General features: G+C 43.2%; 1 protein-coding gene across 3 annotated transcripts in view; it reads left to right on the top strand.

The window, feature by feature from the left end:
- The window catches only part of LOC141261631 (3'-5' RNA helicase YTHDC2-like), a 190,200-nt gene extending 171,028 nt beyond the window's left edge, over nucleotides 1-19,172 (top strand). For all 3 annotated transcript variants that reach the window (XM_073676231.1, XM_073676229.1, XM_073676230.1), the window contains 3 exons: nucleotides 239-421; nucleotides 8,089-8,202; nucleotides 16,305-19,172. In XM_073676231.1, coding sequence (XP_073532332.1) covers nucleotides 239-421; nucleotides 8,089-8,169 — 264 coding nt within the window. In that variant the 3' untranslated portion in view covers nucleotides 8,170-8,202; nucleotides 16,305-19,172. The remainder of the gene's footprint in view (nucleotides 1-238; nucleotides 422-8,088; nucleotides 8,203-16,304) is intronic.
- Nucleotides 19,173-19,883: the final 711 nt, after the last annotated feature.

The following is a 19,883-nucleotide window of genomic DNA, read 5'->3' as shown; positions in this document are numbered from 1 at the left end:
GAATAAAGTTGATTTTCTCCCCTGAGCGTTTGGCTACGTGCAGGCGCCGGGCAGCATAATAACGCTGTTAACCTGCAGATTAACCCCGTATCTGCAGGTTAATAGTGTTTTTACTGGTGACAGCTTCCCTTTAAATAACCCGTTATTCATATGACTGATTTCCCTTAAATTATTGAGGTAACACATCATATACTTGTATCATTTTATTTTGTCACTTTGTTTTGTATTTTTTGTGTAGGGCTTTGCTAGGATGTGTTCAGAGATCGGGCAGGAGAAGAGTAAAGATTGGGGATCCACCACTTTTGGGGGAGTCTTTAAAGTGGAATGGCTACGAAAGGATAGGGTTCCTTTTCAGCTTACACGTCATTTACTGAACCCTTGGAATGATAACAAGAAGGTCCAGATGAGTCGTGATGGACAGGTACGGTTTTTAATTTGTAATCAACATTGTGAAGATGTTAGAGTGTAATGTTTAGCTCCTAATTTCCCCTTTAACCGAGAGGGTGCTAGCAGAAATTTGTCTCTGGGGCCCGTTACTTTTTCCCCTGCCCAATCAAAAAAACAAACATCAAAACATCCCCACAGAGAAGCTTAGACTCGGCTCTTTCCTATGAGACATGTAATAGCACAGTCCTGCTCTCCTCCTTGGTCCCTGCAACTATTGTGTAGAGTAGAGAAAGAAGCACCCAGACATAAAGCTGCACCTCTATCGGAAATTAAGAAAGAAGACTGATGTATTTAAAGACAACCTAATCCAAAAACATATAAAAACAATTAAGAACTGCAGAACACTCAACCCTTTGGTCCAAGAACTATACGGGCCAAGGGGCTCCTCACATACAGAGTAAGGCCTCCTTCACATGTCCGTATAAAACGCGTATGTGAAAAATGGGTACCAGTGTCATCAGTGATTTCCATCCATATGTCATCCATGTGTCCGTTTTTACCATCAGCGTCATCAGTGTTTTTCCAGTATGGATAAAGAAAGAAATGACAAAGCTTCTCATATATTTTGCAATATTAAACACGTACAGCACATGGATGCCATCCGTGAACTGTACGTGTTTTTCACGGACCCATAGACTTGTATTGGCCCTTGTCATCCGTGCTGTTGTAAAAAATAAACACGAGCATGTGCATAGCACCATAAGTTATAATGGGTACGTGTGGGATCCTTGAAAAAAACATACTGGAAACACGGACATGTGAGTGAGGCCTAAGGTGTATTTACTTTAGTGGAAAGTCCGATAATAGAAGCAATGCAAATATCATAGCTTATAATAAGTTAATAAGTAACAATAGAGTATAAAGTACAAGTCTAAATAAATGATTAAAAAATAGACATGAAAGCACTATTATCAAAAAAGTCAATAAAAAATAGTTTTATGCAATAAACGGTAAGTGAAAAAGATAGTTTGTGTTAAACATTAAATACCAGTATGGGGGAGAGGTTAAAACCCAAGCATGTAGCCATTCTAAGACCACTTCATCAGGGGTATATCAAGTAACCTATATCAAGTGCCGTCTGCAAATAAATTAGGTTAACCCCCCTCCCCCTCCTTCCCCATGTATAGGAGTAGTGCAAAAATATGGAGACACAAGAGAAAATGGAAAACATACTTAAGTATAGCAATTCCCCTGCTACTACATCAAACATGGCTAAAAGTGGCTTACACAGATGAAATGAAAATAAGGGAGCAATTAGAAGTTAGCTGATGTGCAAATTGCAAGCAAATAGCACTGACATGCATGAATAAAGAAGTACACAGCTACCATAAGTGCCAACCGGAAATCAGCTGAAAATTGCTAGTGCATACTGCTGCAAATTACTTGTGCATACTGCTGCAAAATAAACCTAGATCCTACCGGTATGGTTGCGAACTCTGCACTTTGTCTCTAAGTCCAACTGTTATGGTCAGATAGTAGCTCCAGAGGTAGTGCCCACTTAATGATCTGCCGGTGATGCTTGTCGCTCAGTGCAGGTCAGCTTGTAGGCGTCTCTGGATGTGGATATTTGCGCCAGGCAGTAGTGCTGCAGTCAGCATAATGGCAGAAACAGACTGCCGTATAACTCGTGCGATGATGCACTAATGATGCGCACATCTAAATAAAAACAACTTTTATTGGTGTACAAGCAGGATATCAATGAAACAACCTGAACCGCACATAGTTAGGTGACATAACATACTAATTATATGTACCATTGCTAGCAATATTTATAAGAGATGGTGTATTATTATCCTAAGTCATGTTTAATGCATATAGAGGACACCATATAATACCCCAATAATCCTAAGAGATAAAAAATAGCATGCTATATCCCACTCCAGTGAAAACAAGGCATACTGGAGATGAGCTACAGAAAGATTGAAATATACTATAAGGTAACAGTGTGTAAATCAGTGACATCAGTGTAATAGATCTCAAGTAATGTAATAAATAATGGTAATCTCAATTAGCTGTAGCCAGATGTATCCAGTTATCCAACAATAAATAGACACAACAAAAGCATATAGCAAGTATATAAAGATGCTTATTAGGTTATTATAGCCACATATGAAAAATGCTCCCACTTTTCCTGATGAAGCTGTAACCTACAGCGATATGTGTGGGGTGTCTAGGCTACATGAGCCATGGGTCTTCATGGGTGACATGTTTTCTGTTGCTTAGCATATTTTGATTAGCATAGGGCACCTTATCTAGCACTAGGCAATTTAGCTATTGCAGCTTTGGCTAGGAATAGTCTGAGATTTATTACATATTGCACTTTATAGTATATTTCAATCTTTCTGTAGCTCATCTCCAGTATGCCTTGTTTTCACTGGTGTGGGGCATAGCATATCATTTCTTTATACTTTAGGATTATTGGGGTATTATATTGTGTCCTCTATATGCATTATGCATGGCTTACACTAATTCTATGTACCATTGCTAGCAATATTTATAAAAGATGGTGTATTATTATGCTGTTATGTCTACCTTTTGGAATGTCACCTTGGTCCATGTTTGCACCTAAATATGTGCGGTTCAGGTTGTTCCATATGTTTTTATACTTGTACACCAATAAAAGTTGTTTTTATTTAGGTGTGTGCATCATTAGAGTATTTCTTTTTTTCCTCCTTCATCCAGACTATGATAAGAGCTCTGAAGCCATTCTCATTGCGAGTCTACCATCGCACTTGGAGGGGTTATTTTCGCTGATGTGAGTCTACCAGCACTTCGACAATGTCTTTTTCCTTGCCAGCGCTGCTCTCCTTACAGTCCAGATTGGAGGCAGCGCTGGCACTTAACCCCCTCAATGGTCACGTGTCTGCCCTGGCTATTCTTTTTCAGAAAGATTTGCTATCTAAACCCCAAGTTAACACTTTTCTCCAGGGGGGGCGGCGCATGTTAGCCAACCCACTCGGACTCCCCTAGATCCTTGGGATCTGAATCTTGTTTTGGAGGCTCTTCAGTCTCCGCCTTTTGAGCCTGTCAGTGAAATCGCTACACTTTTTCTTTCGTATAAGGTAGCTTTTCTTACAGCCATCATTTCTATTAGGAGGGTCTCGGAGCTTGCAGCTTGGTCTTGTCACGCTCCTTTCCTTATTCTTCATCAGGATAAGGTAGTGTTAAAATGAGTTCCATCTTTTCTCTTGAAGGTGGTCTCGGGCTTCCACCTTAATGAATACATTGTTATACTTTCCTTTTGTCTTGCACCATCTCATCCTATTGAGGCAATTGAGCTCAGTAATTGACAGACCGCTGAATCTCATTTTCTTAGACTCCCTTGTAACAGGGGTGGTGCCACAGGATTGGAGGATAGCTGATGTGGTACCGATATTTAAGAAAGGTAAGAAGGTGGATCCAGGTAATTACCGTCCAGTAAGTCTGACATCGGTAGTGTTCAAAGTTTTTGAGGGCATCATAAGAGATGACCTGCAGAGTTATATTGCAGAGAATAATATAATAAATGTTAATCAGGACGGATTCATGAAAAATAGGTCGTGTCTAACCATCATGCTGGGTTTCTATGAGGAGGTAAGTGAAAATCTGGATGTTGGTAATGCAGCGGATATGATTTATCTGGACTTTGCAAAGGCATTTGATACTGTACCACATAGCAGCCTTATACTGAAGCTACAGAAGCAAGGACTTGGGGGAACTATATGTAGAAAGGTAAGGAATTGGCTAAATGATCGGAAACAAAGAGTCGTCATAAATGGTACGTTCTCTAAATGGGATATATTCAGCAGTGGGGACCGCAGGGATCTGTGCTAGGACCGATTCTTTTTAACCTCTTTATTAATGACCTTGGGGATGGAATTGAGAGTAAAGTGTCAGTCTTTGCTGACGACACCAAACTATGTAGGATGTTAAAGTATGATCTTGACATCACGATATTGCAGAACGATCTGGATAAGATGTCTGAATGGGCAAACACCTGGCAGATGAGGTTTAATGTAGATAAATGTAGAGTAATGCACCTAGGACGGAGTAATCCTATTGCTGCATATACATTAAATGGGAGTATACTCGGGACTACAGAACAGGAGAAGGACTTGGGTATTCTGGTTACAAGTAAGCCGAGTAGCAGTACTCAATGTCAAGCAGTAGCCGCAAAAGCAAACAAGATTTTATGATGTATAAAAAGAGAGATAAAATCCTGCGATCCCAACGTACTGTTACCCCTTTATAAATCAGTGGTGAGGCCACATCTGGAATATGGGATCCAGTTTTGGGCTCCACATTTTGAAAAGGATATTCAGAAGTTAGAGGCAGTACAAAGGCGACAACTAGATTATTATACGGGATGGAAGGCCTCTCATAATAAGAGGTTGAAAAAGTTGGGCTCATTTAGCTTAGAAAAAAAGACGCCTCAGAGGAGATCTCATTTACATGTATTTGTGGTCAGTACAAAGTAGTGGCACATGACTTATTCCTTCCAAAGACCATACTAAGAACCAGGGGGCACTCATTACGGGTGAAAGAAAGGCGATTCGGATACCTAAACCGGGAAGGGTTCTTTACAGTAAGAGTAGTTGGACTGTGGAATGCCGACCACAAGAGGTAGTAATGGCCGACACTATAACAGCTTTCAAAAAAGGACTGGATGATTTCCTCACTCCACATAACATTGTGGGTTATAGTTAAATTAGTGGCAAAATGTACGATTGGTGGAGGAAGGTTGAACTTGATGGACAAAGGTCTTTATTCAACCTATGTAACTATTGAGAAGGCTCTGCACATTTTGGACGTTGTTAGATCCGTAAGATATTATTTATCGGCCACTGCCTCATTCAGGCGTTCTGATTTCTTGTTTATTATACTAGAGGGCCCTTGTAGGGGTCAGGCCGCTTCTAAAGCAACCATTGCCCACTGCATCAATACAGCTATTATCCAGGCTCCTAGGACTAAGGCCAGGGTGGCTCCATTGAGGATTAAGGCGCACTCTACACGACTGGTGTGAGTTTCCAGGGTGGATCGTCATCAGGCATCAGCTTTTCCGCTCTGTAAAGCAGCTACTTGAGCATCGGTGCATACATTTTCTACGTTTTACAGGGTGCACACTTTTGCCTCTGCACATGCAAGTCTTGATGGGAAGATACTGCATACGGCAGTAGCCCAGACTTCTGCTATAGTTGTGGCGGAAGACTAGGTGGTAACAGTATGATATTTCAGTCTTTACCACCCTAGGAACAGCTTTAGGACGTCCCGTGGTTCTGTGTCCCCCAAAGAGGCGAACGAGAAAAGTAGATTTTTGGGACTCACCATAAAATCTGTTTCTCATAGTTTTCATTAGGGGACACAGCTCCTTTCTTTGGTTGCCCGGTTGGGAATGCAGTTATGTTTCTTCTTACCTTTTTTCTTTTCCTCTCCTACTGCTTTCTCACAAAACTGAGGAAGCCTGACTCCAGCAAGCAGGGTATAGTCTGCTGGGAAGGAGCCAATTTTATTTAAGTGCAATAATAGTGTCAGCCTCCAGGTGGCAGAAGACTATCCCATGGTTCTATGTCCCGCAGTGAAAACTAGGAGAAACAGATTTTTAGGCGAGTATCAAAAGACCTTTTTTCACGTCTCTATATTTTTGTACTAAACCTAGACATGGGAGATGAACTTAACTTATTTGCAGGTATATTAGGGGGTAATCGGTTACTTGATATTACCCCTTTGGAAGCCATCTTAAAATGGTGATACACTTGGAGTAACTTTTCCACCCATACTGGTATTTGAATGCATATAAAATTATCTTTACAACCAGATACTAATTACATACCCTCAAGATATCTTACTCCTGGAGAACCCCTTTAAAAATATGTTAGGACTGACAAGATAGGAAATGGCAAACCAAAATAAAAACAAAACTCATAATGGTATAAATTATATGCATTTATACAAATGTCAAAAATATTGTTGTAGCCTTTCATTGTTTTTTTTTAAGCATTTTATACAGTGGGGAAAATAAGTATTTGATACACTGCCGATTTTGCAAGTTTTCCCATCTACAAGCAATGGAGATGTATTTTTTATCATAGGTACACTTCCCTTGTGAGAGACAGAACCTTAAAAAAAAATCCAGAAAATCACATCGTATGATTTTTACATAATTAATTTGCAGTTTATTGCATGAAATAAGTATTTGATATAATAGAAAAGCAGAACTTAATATTTGGTACAAAACCTTTGTTTGCAATTACAGAGATCAGACATTTTCTATAGTTCTTGACCAAGTTTGCACACACTGCAGCAGGGATTTTGGCCCACTCCTCCATACAGATCTTCTCCAGATCTTTCAGGTTTTGGGGCTGTCGCTGGGCAACATTGAGTTTCAGTTCCCTCCAAAGATTTTTTTATTGGGTTCAGGTCTGGAGACTGGCTATGCCACTCCAGGACATTGAAATGTTTCTTAAGGAGCCACTCCTTAGTTGCTCTGGCTGTGTGTTTTGGGTCATTGTCATGCTGGAAGACCCAGCTGTGACCTACCTTCAATGCTCTTACTGAGGGAAGGAGGTTGTTGGCCAAAATCTTGTGAAACATGATCCAATCCATCCACCCTTCAATACGGTGCAATCATCCTGTCCCCTTTGCAGAAAAGCACCCCCAAAGTATGATGTTTCCCCCACCATGCTTCATTGTTGGGACAGTGTTCTTGGGGTTGTACTCATCCTTCTTCTTCCTCCAAATACGAGTGGAGTTGATACCAAAAGTTCTATTTCGGTCTCATCTGCCCACATGACCTTCTCCCATGCCTCCTCTGGATAATCCAGATGGTCATTGTCAAACTTCATATGGGCCTGGACATGTGCTGGCTTGAGCAGGGGGACCTTGCATGCCCTGCAGGATCATCCTTACCCCACGAGGCGAGATCTTGCATGGAGCCCCAGATTGAAGATGATTGACAGTCATCTTGTGTTTTTTCCATTTTCTAATAATTGTGCCAACAGTTATTGCCTTCTCGCCAAGCTGCTGCCTATTGTCTTGTAGTCCATCTCAGCCTTGTGCAGGTCTACAATTTTGTCCCTGGTGTCCTTAGACAGCTCTTTGGTCTTGGCACTGGTGGAGAGGTTGGAGTGTGATTGAGTGTGTGGACAGGTGTCTTTTATGCTGGTAATGAGTTTAAACAAGTACAATTAATACAGGTAATGAGTGCAGAGTTGGAGGGCTTCTTAAAGAAAAACTAACAGGTTTGTGAGAGCCAGAATTCTTGTTGATTGGTAGGTGATCAAATACTTAATTCATGCAATGAAGTGCAATTTAATAATTTCAAAATCATGCAATGTCATTTTCTGGTTTTTATTTTTAGATTATGACTTTCACAGGTGAAGTGTGCCTACGATAAAAAATACAGTCCTCTCCATTCTTTGTAAATGGGAAAACTTGCAAAAGCGGCAGTGTATCAAATACTTATTTTCTCCACGGTATATATAACATAATATGGATCATCCACTTACAAATCCAGCTGTAGTGTAGTTCTCTTCTGTTTTTCACAAACCACTGATTTCAGGGATTGTGACTTGTTTTGTCCTCTCTGTGATAAGGACATCTTAGATGTCTGTGACACCTTCTCTTCCATCTCTTGTACAAGTTTCATTTTATTCATATTTTTAGGAACTGGAGCCTCAGGTTGGAGAACAGCTGCTGCTTCAGTGGGACAGAGTTCTGCTGGGTGATCGAAGTGTGTGTTACTGATGGGATCTGAGTCTCATGTGCCATTTTATTTTAGTGAGTATGTTCCCATAATGTGCCCCTTGTTGACCACCAGGTTCAGATGCTTATGGTTTATGATTATTGATGTTTAGGCGGCACACGGACACACCTCTCTTGGCTAAGCTCCACCCATTTTTAAAACATGGGCGGAGCTGGCAGAGACTGATTTCACATTGCGCGAAAAATTTGTAACATTTTCAGCAGTTTTATGCTAGAAAACTGTTTAATGAATTGGAGCCATTTAATAGTATAAAAATCATCAAACTATAATAAAAAAAAGCTTGTATTAAACCCTTTTCCGATATATTCTTCTAAGGGGATATGTCACCAGTAGGGAGGAAAATGACTCATATTTAGAGAGCCTTTCCCCAAATTTTCCATCATGAACTGGACACACAATGTAATAATTGTTGCAAAAAGGAATAAAAAGTCCAAGTGGGTGTTGTCCGAGTTTTTACTAAGGCCGTGTACTGTTTTTTTTTTTCTGTTTTGTATGATGTTGACCAATCATAATCAGGGAGCAACAATCAAAAGAAAAAAGAACATGTCCCTTTAATAGCATAGAGCAGGTTTCTTAGTGGGTGAGATGTATGACAGAGTCCGTGTCGGATGAGGGCCAGTGCAGCTGTGTTTAGCTGTGTCACAGTGAAAACGCCCTCAATGAATAATACTGTCTGATAACTTTTTTTTTTTCAGGCAGTATTAACTGAGAGCGTTTTCACTGTGACACCGCTAAACACAGCTGCACTGGCCCTCATCCCATATTGACTCAGTGAAAGCTCTGACAACACCCACTCGGACATAACTTTTTTTTAAACTCATTAGGTGCCATATACTTTGCGAATATCTCCGCAATGGAGAGGCGAAATGTACAAAGTGCACCCCAAAATTCAGGGGAGCTCAACCTCTACTTTTGCATACAGTGAAAGCCTTTGAGTGGATTACTCAGACTCTAGTCAGCCTTTCTTCCCTAAAGATTTTTCTGCTGTCATTTAGTAAGAACTGTTATTGTATAATTCCAGTAGATATGAAGGACGCATATGATATTATACCTTAAGGGCTGCCGGAAATGTAACATTTTTGCCTGGTTGATACATTTCCCAGAGTAATGATTTGAGTCTACAGATTCATTTTTCAAATGAATTGCACATAGAGGGCATTCTGATCATGTGAAGGACATTAAGAATAAACCGTGCAGCTCCTACTGAATAAGAGCTGAACTGCAGTACCCAAGAGCAGACACTACACAGTGTTTGGCGCAGAGCTCTTTCTACTTTACCCTGTCGCCTCATTGGGGGACACAGGACCTTGGGTGTTATGCTGCTGTCCACTAGGAGGCGACACTAGGCTTAATCTGAAAAAGATTAACAGTGGCTCCTCCTCTGCAGTATACACACCCTGACGGCGTCAGCCATGTTCAGTTTTTGCTTAGTGTCGCAAGGAGGCACACCTAAAGATTTTTACTCCATTTTTTTCAGATTTTTTTCTTTTTCCACGGAGTACAGATGAACATAAGTGGGTCTCCGGCGAGACCTCCGGCATGGCTCCTTCCTCTGCCCCCTTCTAGGGGTGCACAGTTGAAGTCGAGACGGCTCCTTACCATGTCGCTCCTTCCCCAGCCCCTCGGGTGTTGGTTCGAAGTTGAAAACCCCCCCTCCTTCCCGAATTCCTTTTGGTCTTGGGTTGAGGTCGAGGTGAGGATTACAGCAGCACCCTCCCTAATCCCCCTCTGGGGGTATTAGGTTGAGACACCACAGGTAGGACTTGTGCAGACAGCAATATACAGCTCCCAGTAGCTGTCGCTCTACACCAACGTCCAGGAATCCCAGCTCGGCTGCAGACTCCTGATGGGGCCAGGGGGACAGTGGAGGCAGAAGGGCACACGGAGACACAGGCTGCTTACAGCTCTGTCTCTCTGCCGACACCAGCGCTACGGTGCCTCAGGGGAACCCTTTAAGGGCTCTCCCTTATCATAATATTCCCACCGCCTTCCCTGCCATTAAAACCGGGGGGGGGGTCCGGTTCAGATCCGGCACCCCCCCGGACTACCGCACCGGCCTGGAGCCCTTTTGGGCATACGTTCTAAATTTAGACTGTGGCTCCGGCCTAGCCGAAGCCGCCGCCCACTCCCCCCCCCCCCCCCCGATGACTAATATGACACTACACAGTGTCATAGAAGGGGCGGAGACAAACTGAAAGGGCGCGCTTTCTAGCATACTGCCGTCCTTTTCAGCGCTCCGCCCACCACCTTCTCTGCACTCCGGCAGCCTTTAACCAAGGAAGAAGAGTTAATTTCAGCTGCCGGTCGCCAGCTTGTCTCCGGGGGGCACAGGATCTTGGATTTAAACGGCACTGGACTACATCAGGCACACTAAGGTGGGATCAGATGACAGCTAGAGTCTCGCACTCGGCTGTGAAATCTATAAGCTTCTCTGCATTGCTGGCACCCTCTGCATAGCCACCCCTGGATTCTATGCCGGGCTCAAAGTCAAAGAGAACCAGGCAGGATTGCTATTATGCACTCTGTACAGCCTGCAGTAATACTCTCCCTAGTGGCAGCACTTATCCACATTGTCAGGACTGTATGCAGACTGCTGTGCCAGAGCCCCATGAAGCACTTCCCAATAATTCGGTGCCTAATACCACACCGGAATGGGTTACTCAGATGTCGCAATCTATGACGCAGTCTATAGATAACCTCACAACCACATTGCTTCAGGCTCTGCAGACTCATACCACGGTTATGAACACTACTCAAAGGGAGAGTTCCACTCGTGGATGTGCCTGTGCCATCATGTCCCTGTCTGGATCAGGACGCAAGCGGACCCACAGGTCACGTTCATATGCGTCATCCCATACCACACGGGTACTCCCCTTCCAGTGTGAGACACCGTACTCCCAGCTCATCTAGACCGTCCCCTGACAGGGACAGACAACGCAGATCCCCACAGCCATCCCTGACCAGAGAAGGCCTCCGCTCCAGTTCTCCCAGCAGGAGACGCCTTAGCGATACACAGGATTCGGAAGACATCTGTGATTCCGACTCAGACAAGGAAACCGAAGGGTCCCTGATCCCTATTCCCCCTGGCAATACAGTGCTAGTTGATGATTTAATCTCATCTATCCATCGGGTGCTGGACATCTCCGATCCACCCCTGGAGACACCAGGACATAAGATTTCCTTTGAAGGAGTCCTGAAACCGCCTAAGTTCTTCTTTGACCACGCAGAGTTTAATGCGATCCTTAAAAAGCAGTTCTCACAACCTGAGAAAAAGTTTACTAATCGCAAATATCTGGAGGTGCAGTACCCCTTTCCACAGGAGGTCAACAAACAGTGGACAGATCCACCTGAGGTGGATCCCACAGTCTCCAGACTAGCAGCACAGACACTCCTTTCACTGCCAGATAGCTCAACCCCACAGGGACACAGCAGACCGGCAGGTAGAATGCATGGCTCATTCAATTTTCGAGGCCACAGGGGCCTCCCTGGCTCCCGCGTTCGCCTCAGTTTGGGCTGCCAAGGCTATCATGGCCTGGGCCCAAAATTTACAAACTGGCCTACACACATCTACCCCTGAACTGTTGGACCAAGCAGCCCAAATAGCAATCGTGGCAGATTACATACTCCAAGCAGCTCTGGATTCTCCAAGGGGTGCAGCCGGGATAGCTTCAAACGCCATCACGATTCGGCATATCCTCTGGCTGTGGGAATGGAAAGCAGATGCAGCTTCAAAGAAGTCCCTCACTCACCTCCCGTACCTCAGTGGTAGGCTTTTCAGTGAACAATTGGATACAATGATATCCAACGCCACCGGGGGTAAAAGTACCTCTCTCCCCCAACTGAAGCCCAAACACACTTACAAAAAGCGCAATCAAGCACGTTACCGATCCTTTCGGAACTCTTCCGGCTGGTCCTTCTTGCGACCAGCACAGAATAGCAGCCGCGCTCCACGCAGGGACAACTCGAGATCGACGCAAAAGTCCGACAAGACCTGGCAATCAAAGGCAGGCCAGTCAAAATTTAAAGGAGGAAAGTCTCGCACTCCCTCCTCATCATGACTCACGAACTCTGGAAGAAGTCACCATGGACATCCTGCACTCCAGAGGCATAATAGTCGTTCCATATCTGGACGATCTCCTCATCAAGGCTCCCACCTTCATGGACTGCGAAATCAGGGTCTCGATCATAATCGACATTCTGAGTCGTTTGGGCTGGTTAGTCAACTTAGCAAAGTCATCACCAACCCCGAGTCAGTCTCTGACCTTTTTGGGAATGTTATTCAACACCCTCAAGGGTCTAGTACTCCTCCCCGAGGACAAAACACTGTCTCTCCGTATAGGAGTCCGCACCCTACTTTGCAAACCCCCTCGGTCTCTCCGGTTTGCCATGAGAGTCCTTGGCTGGATGGTGGCGGCAATAGAAGTGGTCCCATTTGCCCAGCTTCACCTCAGGCCTCTCCAGCTAGCCATCCTCAAGTCATGGGACAGGAATCCTTTTTGTCTCGACAGGAAGTTTCAGTTGACGTCATCAACCAAGAGATCCCTGCACTGGTGGCTCAAGCCAACCTCACTAACAAAGGGGAAATACTTTCTCACGAATCAATGGAAAGTTCTGACCACCGATGCGAGCCTGACGGGTTGGGGTGCGGTACACCTACACCACAGAGCACAGGGCAGGTGGTCCCCAACAGAAGCGACCATGCCCATCAACATCTTGGAAATTCGTGCCATTCTCCTGGCGTTGAGAGCCTTCCATCACTTACTGCCAGCCTCTCACATCAGAGTACAGTCAGACAATGCCATGGCATATGTAAATCACCAAGGGGGGACCCTCAGTGCCCAGGCGATGCGAGAAGTGACACACATTCTCCGCTGTGCGGAAGACACAGTTTCGGTTCTCTCTGCGGTCCACATTCCGGGGGTAGACAACTGGGAAGCAGACTTCCTCAGCCGGCAGGGAATGGACTCGGGAGAGTGGTCTCTCCATCCCGAAGTTTTTCACCAGATCTGCCATTGCTGGGGGACTCCGGACGTGGATCTGATGGCATCCCACTTCAATGCCAAAGTCTCCAACTTCATGGCCAGAACACATGACCCGCGGTCGCTGGGAGTGGACGCCCTGGTTCAGGACTGGACTCCGTTTCACCTCCTGTACATCTTTCCACCTCTTCCCCTAATATCCAGAGTGGTGAGGAAGATCAAGCAAGAGGGAGTTCCAACCATCCTCATCGCACCTGACTGGTCCAGACGTACGTGGTACGCCGACATCGTGCAGCTTACAGCAGACGTCCCCTGTCGTCTCCCCAACCGCCAAGATCTTCTGTCACAGGGCCCGTTCTACTACCAGAACTCAGGGGCCCTCAATTTGATGGCATGGCCATTGAGACCTGGGTTTTAACCAAGTCAGGGTTCTCGCCTGACGTCATTGAAACCATGATCAGAGCACGGAAGCCAAACTCTGCGAAGATCTATTACCGTACCTGGAAAGTTTTCTTCACCTGGTGCGAATCTCGTGGCCAGACACCATTCCCATATTCCCTCCCCAGGGTACTTGGGTTCTCCAATCGGGTCTGGAGGCCAAACTGTCTCTGGGCTCTCTTAAGAGCCAAGTGTCAGCTCTCTCTGTGCTCTTTCGCTACCATCCCTCTGTCCGGCCCCGGTTCATAGAGTGGAGAAGGCTCTGCATACGCTTGACCTTGTCAGGGCATTACGTATCTATGTGTCTAGGATTGCTCCCTTCCGGAAGTCTGGTTCTCTTTTCATTCTTCTGGAAGGCAGCCGCAAGGGTCTGCCAGCTTCCAAAGTTACCCTTGCTAGGTGGATCAGATTCACCATACAAGAGGCCTACCGCCTCAAAAATTCTCCTCTTCCAGCAGGTATTACGGCAAACTCTGCACGTGCGGTAGGGGCTTCCTGAACCATTCGGCACCAGGCTTCGGCACAACAAGTGTGTAAGGCAGCCACCTGGACTAGTCTACACACATTTGCCAAGCACTACAGGGTTCATACCCAATCCTCGGTAGACGTATCCTGCAGGCGGCAGTGCCCCAATTATAGGGGCCTGTCTACACAATATTCGTCCATTGCTTCCCACCCAGGGACTGCTTTGGGACGTCCCAAGATCCTGTGTCCCCCAATGAGGCGACAGAGTAAAGGAGATTTTTGTGTACTCACCGTAAAATCTCTTTCTCTTAGCCTCTAATTGGGGGACACAGCTCCCACCCTGTTGCCCGTCTCGGGCCGTTGTTACGTTGAGTTCTCATATTGGTGTTTTTCTTGAGCTCGTACATAGTTGCCTTCCTATAGGCATGTTTATGTTATCCATGTTACGTTCCTCCTACTGCTTTTGCACAAAACTGAACATGGCTGACGCCGTCAGGGGGTGTATACTGCAGAGGAGGAGCCGCTGTTAATCTTTTTCAGATTAAGCCTAGTGTCGCCTCCTAGTGGACAGCAGCATAACACCCAAGGTCCTGTGTCCCCCAATTAGGGGCTAAGAGAAAGAGATTTTACGGTGAGTACACAAAAATCTCCTTTTTTCATCCAGCTGCCAGCAGAGGTTATAGCAGCTGATCATTGGGGTGATGGCTGTCAAAACCAAATGATCAGATATTGATGGCCTATACGAAGGATAGGTCATCATTATCACAATCCTGGACAACTCCATTAAGCCCTGATTTTATAATCTTTGAGAACAGGTTTTGAAGTTACAGGTTTAAAACAAATTATATTGCTTTCTGGCAAGAATATGCAGCCAGCATATGGCAGGACGCTATTGGCACAATCTTTACAGGCTTTCATCAAGTAATTAATACAGGAACACAAGTCTTGTTATTAGTATTGACAAATCAATCTGCAACATGAGCCTTTATCCAGATAGTTTCGAAAAGGTTTTATTCCTCAATTATAGCATCCATTGACAACTGAAATGAACAGCATCCTCGTGGGGAAATGAACAGATTTTCCTCCAGTCTGTTCACAGTAATGATCTTTTTCCATGTCTCTTGACATTTCTAGGTGTGTGAAATCAATAGGTAGAGACAAGAGGCTAGTGTTGTGCTTTAACCCCCTCTATGGCTGTGTTTTTTTTCATTAACTTTTTATGCTTTTTTCTTTAAGTTTCTTCATTAGAATATGTATGTATTTTACTGTAAGTGTAAGGTGCCCATTATTTGCTTCTATGGTAATCCATGTGCACTAGTTCCAATATGTATGCATACTTTATTTTCAAGCTGTGTTTGTTTCATCAGATCAATACAGCTTTGTTTCCAGACAAACAATTTTGATTACATTTTTTGTATTAGAAGTTATAGCTTTAACTGATGCGCATTAAAAGGGTTGTCTGGTTTTAGGCTACAAGTCTGCAGACTTGTGAATCCTCACAGCGCGCACACTGCGCACTGTGAGGATTCTCCGGTGCTGCTGCAGGAAGCGCGCGGTCATGTGACCAAAAGTATGCAATTTGCATACTTCCGGCCACATTTGGCTAGACATTTCCAGCCTCTCTCAAGACACCTTCATTAAGCAAGGCTGCACACGTTCAATAGGCATGTGACCGCATGATGTGCGCCCCCCACTCCCAGCATAGGAGAATCTACACAGCGAGCAGTGCACGCGATGTGACGATTCACAAGTTTGCAGTCACATAGAGTGACTGCAGACTTGTGTTCTAAGGCCAGATAACCCTTTTAAGAGAACATTAATAGTACATGGACGGACAAATTGCCCACATCTTGTACCACTTGACTAACTTGTTTAATTCTATTTTAAATTCTGCAATTATCGGGAGAGTTTTGCAAGAATATTTGTGCAAGACTCTGCATTATTATCAGCAGCACATCTCCTCAAGTTCAAATGTGTGTACTAATACGCTGGGGCGATGATCGCCCAGTGTAAAATACATGTTAGATTTGTTATTTAACAATGAAGATCCTACATGACAGATTTTACTGCATTTGTGCTGTTAGTTTACTGAAAATGCAGGACAATACAAACTAAATTTATCCAGTATTGAATGCTGTGAATCTATATCTGTGGAGGCCATAGAACCATAGAAATTAAAGCTTTTCTTGTGTTCATTGCTTAAGTAACCTATTCTCTTCTCCTCTTTTGAACAGGTTTGATATCCAGAAATGCTGGTGAATATTTGACATTATTTTTAGATAAGTTAATTTATTTGTGGTTTCCTCCGTTAATTGCACGTTGTTGTTTACAAGCATCTTGTTTCTAGAAGGCCGACTCATGAGCAGGTTTATGAAGAACGCACTGGACCTAGATAGGATTGATATGATTTAGTTCTAGTGAAGCATAATTGGAGATGCATTGTTAAGTTATGGACCGTTTCCCTGCCAGAGCTGCAGAACAAAATACACTTTAATGGTTTTTACTTTTCTAAAACAAATTGCACTGAACAAGATGTTCAATGTTTATTAATTACTTTTTTTATTCAAGGTTATGGGGGGTAAAATAGCAGACGTCAAGTCTGTTGTATTCAACCTTGGTTTAAAGAGGTATTCCTATTTTATTAAGGAGTTATGCACTAAATGGACAAACTCTTTTTAAATAAAGTAGACTCCCTTATAAAATAAAAATACCATAATCACCTATCATACCGGTACTGTAATGTCTGTGCCAGGTCTCCTGGGGCTCAGCAGATGCTTTTGGGCTGCTGCCATACTCCTTTTATCCAAATCTCGGAAAACCCTTTTAATTATAGCATATCGCAAGGATGTGCCTTCTGTTTTTCATGGGGGTTGCAGGGAGTCTCACTTTTCTGTCTTGGTGGTTAAATGAAGAAGACTCCGTGTTTTTGTATCACTGCGCCGCCTTTTAATTGTTTCCGTCAAAGTTGTGATCCTCCCACCCAACTGTGTAGGAAACTGCAGCTGGTCCCTATACACTTCATTGGGTCCTCACCGCTGCTCCCTGCACAATGAAACACTGTTGTAGCACTTTTTTGCCTTCATAGGTTTAAAGAGAACCTAACAGCAGATTCAGGCTGCCTAAACCACGGGCAGCATGAATTAGAGGTGGCTGTGGATGATGCATCTCGATTGACTAGTCCAAGAGGTGAGTCCTCAGTGACTTCTCTCCGCCCTACAGCCCTTGACTTAACAAGTCTTTCCCCTCCCTATCTTTGTGTATAAGTAGACACCTGTCAGTCTAAGGGAGCTGGGAGAAGCCACCAGGGACATACCTCTTGGACTTGTCATCCAAGACGCACGGTGGCCGGCCAGCTTTTACAAGTATTGTTTCTCTGTAACGCCGCATAAAACATATACGGCTGCAATAACACAACCAGTATGTGATTTGTGCTGCTCGTAGTTTAGGTTCCCTTTTAATAGTGTCTTCAGTGGCCAGACCAATAATACCATATATTAGTGATATGTCAATGCATTGTTAGGTAGTTGATCATAAAGTGTTATAGTATTAAATAGAAATATTATAATTAGGACCATAGTCTATGCATGTATGTGTAACACTGCGGTACAAGGTATGTCTACCGCGCTGTAGATACAGCTCATCTGTTGTAGAGGATTTGCTCCTGACACATTACAATACAAACACAACCAGAGAAACACTATAGGGATAGTGTTCCTACATGCTATAGTACAATGCTATCAAATATAGTAGCATTTATTTAGGAATCTATAAATGGGAATAAAATATGGGAACAAATGGTACAAGCACAAGGGACGGATACACAGCTTGATATTCTACTACCCTCGCTGTAGGTGAGATATTACCCTCCACAATACAATAAGTGAATTATACACTGGATCAGTCCCATGTGTTTCCAGCCTCTATGTTTTACAATTAACTGCGGTCCTCTAGGATTGATAAATGGGTCATTGCTGGTATAAGGTAGGGAGTATTGCTTACTTATCTAATGACATGAGATGCATCTGCATGGCTGAGTGTAAAGTGATGCACCTTCTCCCAGAGTAAGTTATTGAAGTAGAAGAAAATTTCCAAATTGTATAAAAATACAAATTTCATGTTATTAGAACACTAAGGCCAACTATATAGATATGCAAAGTAAAGTTTTGTCCCTTGCCATAAAAGTATATTGTACACATATGGTTTCTGCTTCTACTTGATGTGTTGACTGATGTCCTATAAATTTAAGACTGTAATGAAGTACAGTAAATATTACACACGTTGCATTTTTAACTACCATCTTTCACAGTTTACCTGTTGTGCTGAACTATGACGTTATTAATGTTTAGCTTGACTTTAGAGGTCTTTATTTACTCTAATGCCCCTTTATCTGCAGACTGCCACTGCATATGACAGCAATGTGTAGTTGGCTAGTGTCCTCTAACTGCAGATTCATGAGAGCTTTGCAAATCACCAGCTCAGAAGTCAGTGCTGCTCTGTTTCAGACATTAAACATTTTCAGTTGTGAAAGATAATTAAATTAATTTAATATTCGTATTGCAACTGCTGGTTAAAATGATTTCTTTTGACACCAAGACTTTATTCTCTACTGTTGGTGCTACCCCAGGAAACAGCATACTTTCAGTTATGCTACTCCTGAAATGGTGTATATTTTATTTCTGAAGCTGAACAAAGGTCCTAAAAAGGGTCTAGAAAGTTAAAGGAGCACTCCCATCCAAGATTGTATCCTCTTAATATATTGCAATCATTATATTACATAGCACTGTGTACTTAAAATTGCTCACTTCTCTTTTCTACCTAGCTAATTCTTCTCTTTTCTCTGCTTTATATAGAAACAGGAAGTCTCTTGTCCCTGCATTTATCATTCCCCTCTTCATCTTCTGACCCTGCTGCTCCACTCCTCCCAGCCGCCAGGGATATTTGCTGTGACTCATCACTCATACAGGAAAAATTTACCTCCTGTTTCTAAATAGAGCTTAAAAGGATTCAGTCAGTCATTTTATAATCAGGTGATGTCATTGACCTAGTGGAGAAAAGAAGAATTATCTGGGTAGAAAGACAAAATGAGCAATTGTAAGTACACAGTGCTCTGTAATATGATGATTGCAATATATTAAGAGGATAAAACTTTTCATGGGAGTGCTTCTTTAACCATAGAGCTTGATACTTTACTTTATAGCTCCTTCAGATCTTGGTCTTTGGTGAATTTTACAGTTGTAGGTATGTTTACAAGATGTCACATTATAAAGGAAGTGCGTTATCACTTGTTTTACAGTTTCCGTACATACTACATGTATATTATCTGGACATCTCCTGCACCTGTTTATAATTGCAATAAAGTTTGATTTTCAAAGTTTATAATTTTCTTTCAACTATTTTTTTAATTCTGATTAAGTTTATGTTCATCTGCATTAGGCTTATGCATGAAAACTGCTTAACACAATAAAAATATTATCAATAGCAACAATCAGGGCATGTGCACATGTTGAGTATTTTGTGTGCAGAAATTTCTGCATCGTTTCTGCATCTCTTTTGGCAGGAAAACGCAGTCTCAAAAACGTTGCGTCGCCTGCGTTTTTTCAGTGCATTCAATGGGTGAAAAACAGGCAAAAACGCACAGAGAATTGACATGCTACAGATTATTTTCTACACCAAATCTGCAAGTCAAAAATACTTAATGTGTGCATGACACTTCAGGTTTCTCATTCACTTTCCTGGCATTAGGTTTTGCTAGCAAATCTGCATGGCAAAAACGCACCAAATCTGCAACATGTGTACACAACCTTAGAATCGTA

The sequence above is a fragment of the Phyllobates terribilis genome, unplaced genomic scaffold, assembly GCF_046119375.1.
Source record: "Phyllobates terribilis strain yellow unplaced genomic scaffold, ASM4611937v1 Scaffold_1__5_contigs__length_1240528914, whole genome shotgun sequence".
NCBI classification, from domain to species: Eukaryota; Metazoa; Chordata; class Amphibia; order Anura; family Dendrobatidae; genus Phyllobates; species Phyllobates terribilis.
Note: the sequence above shows the minus strand (reverse complement) of the source record. Positions and strands in the feature narration are given on the sequence as shown.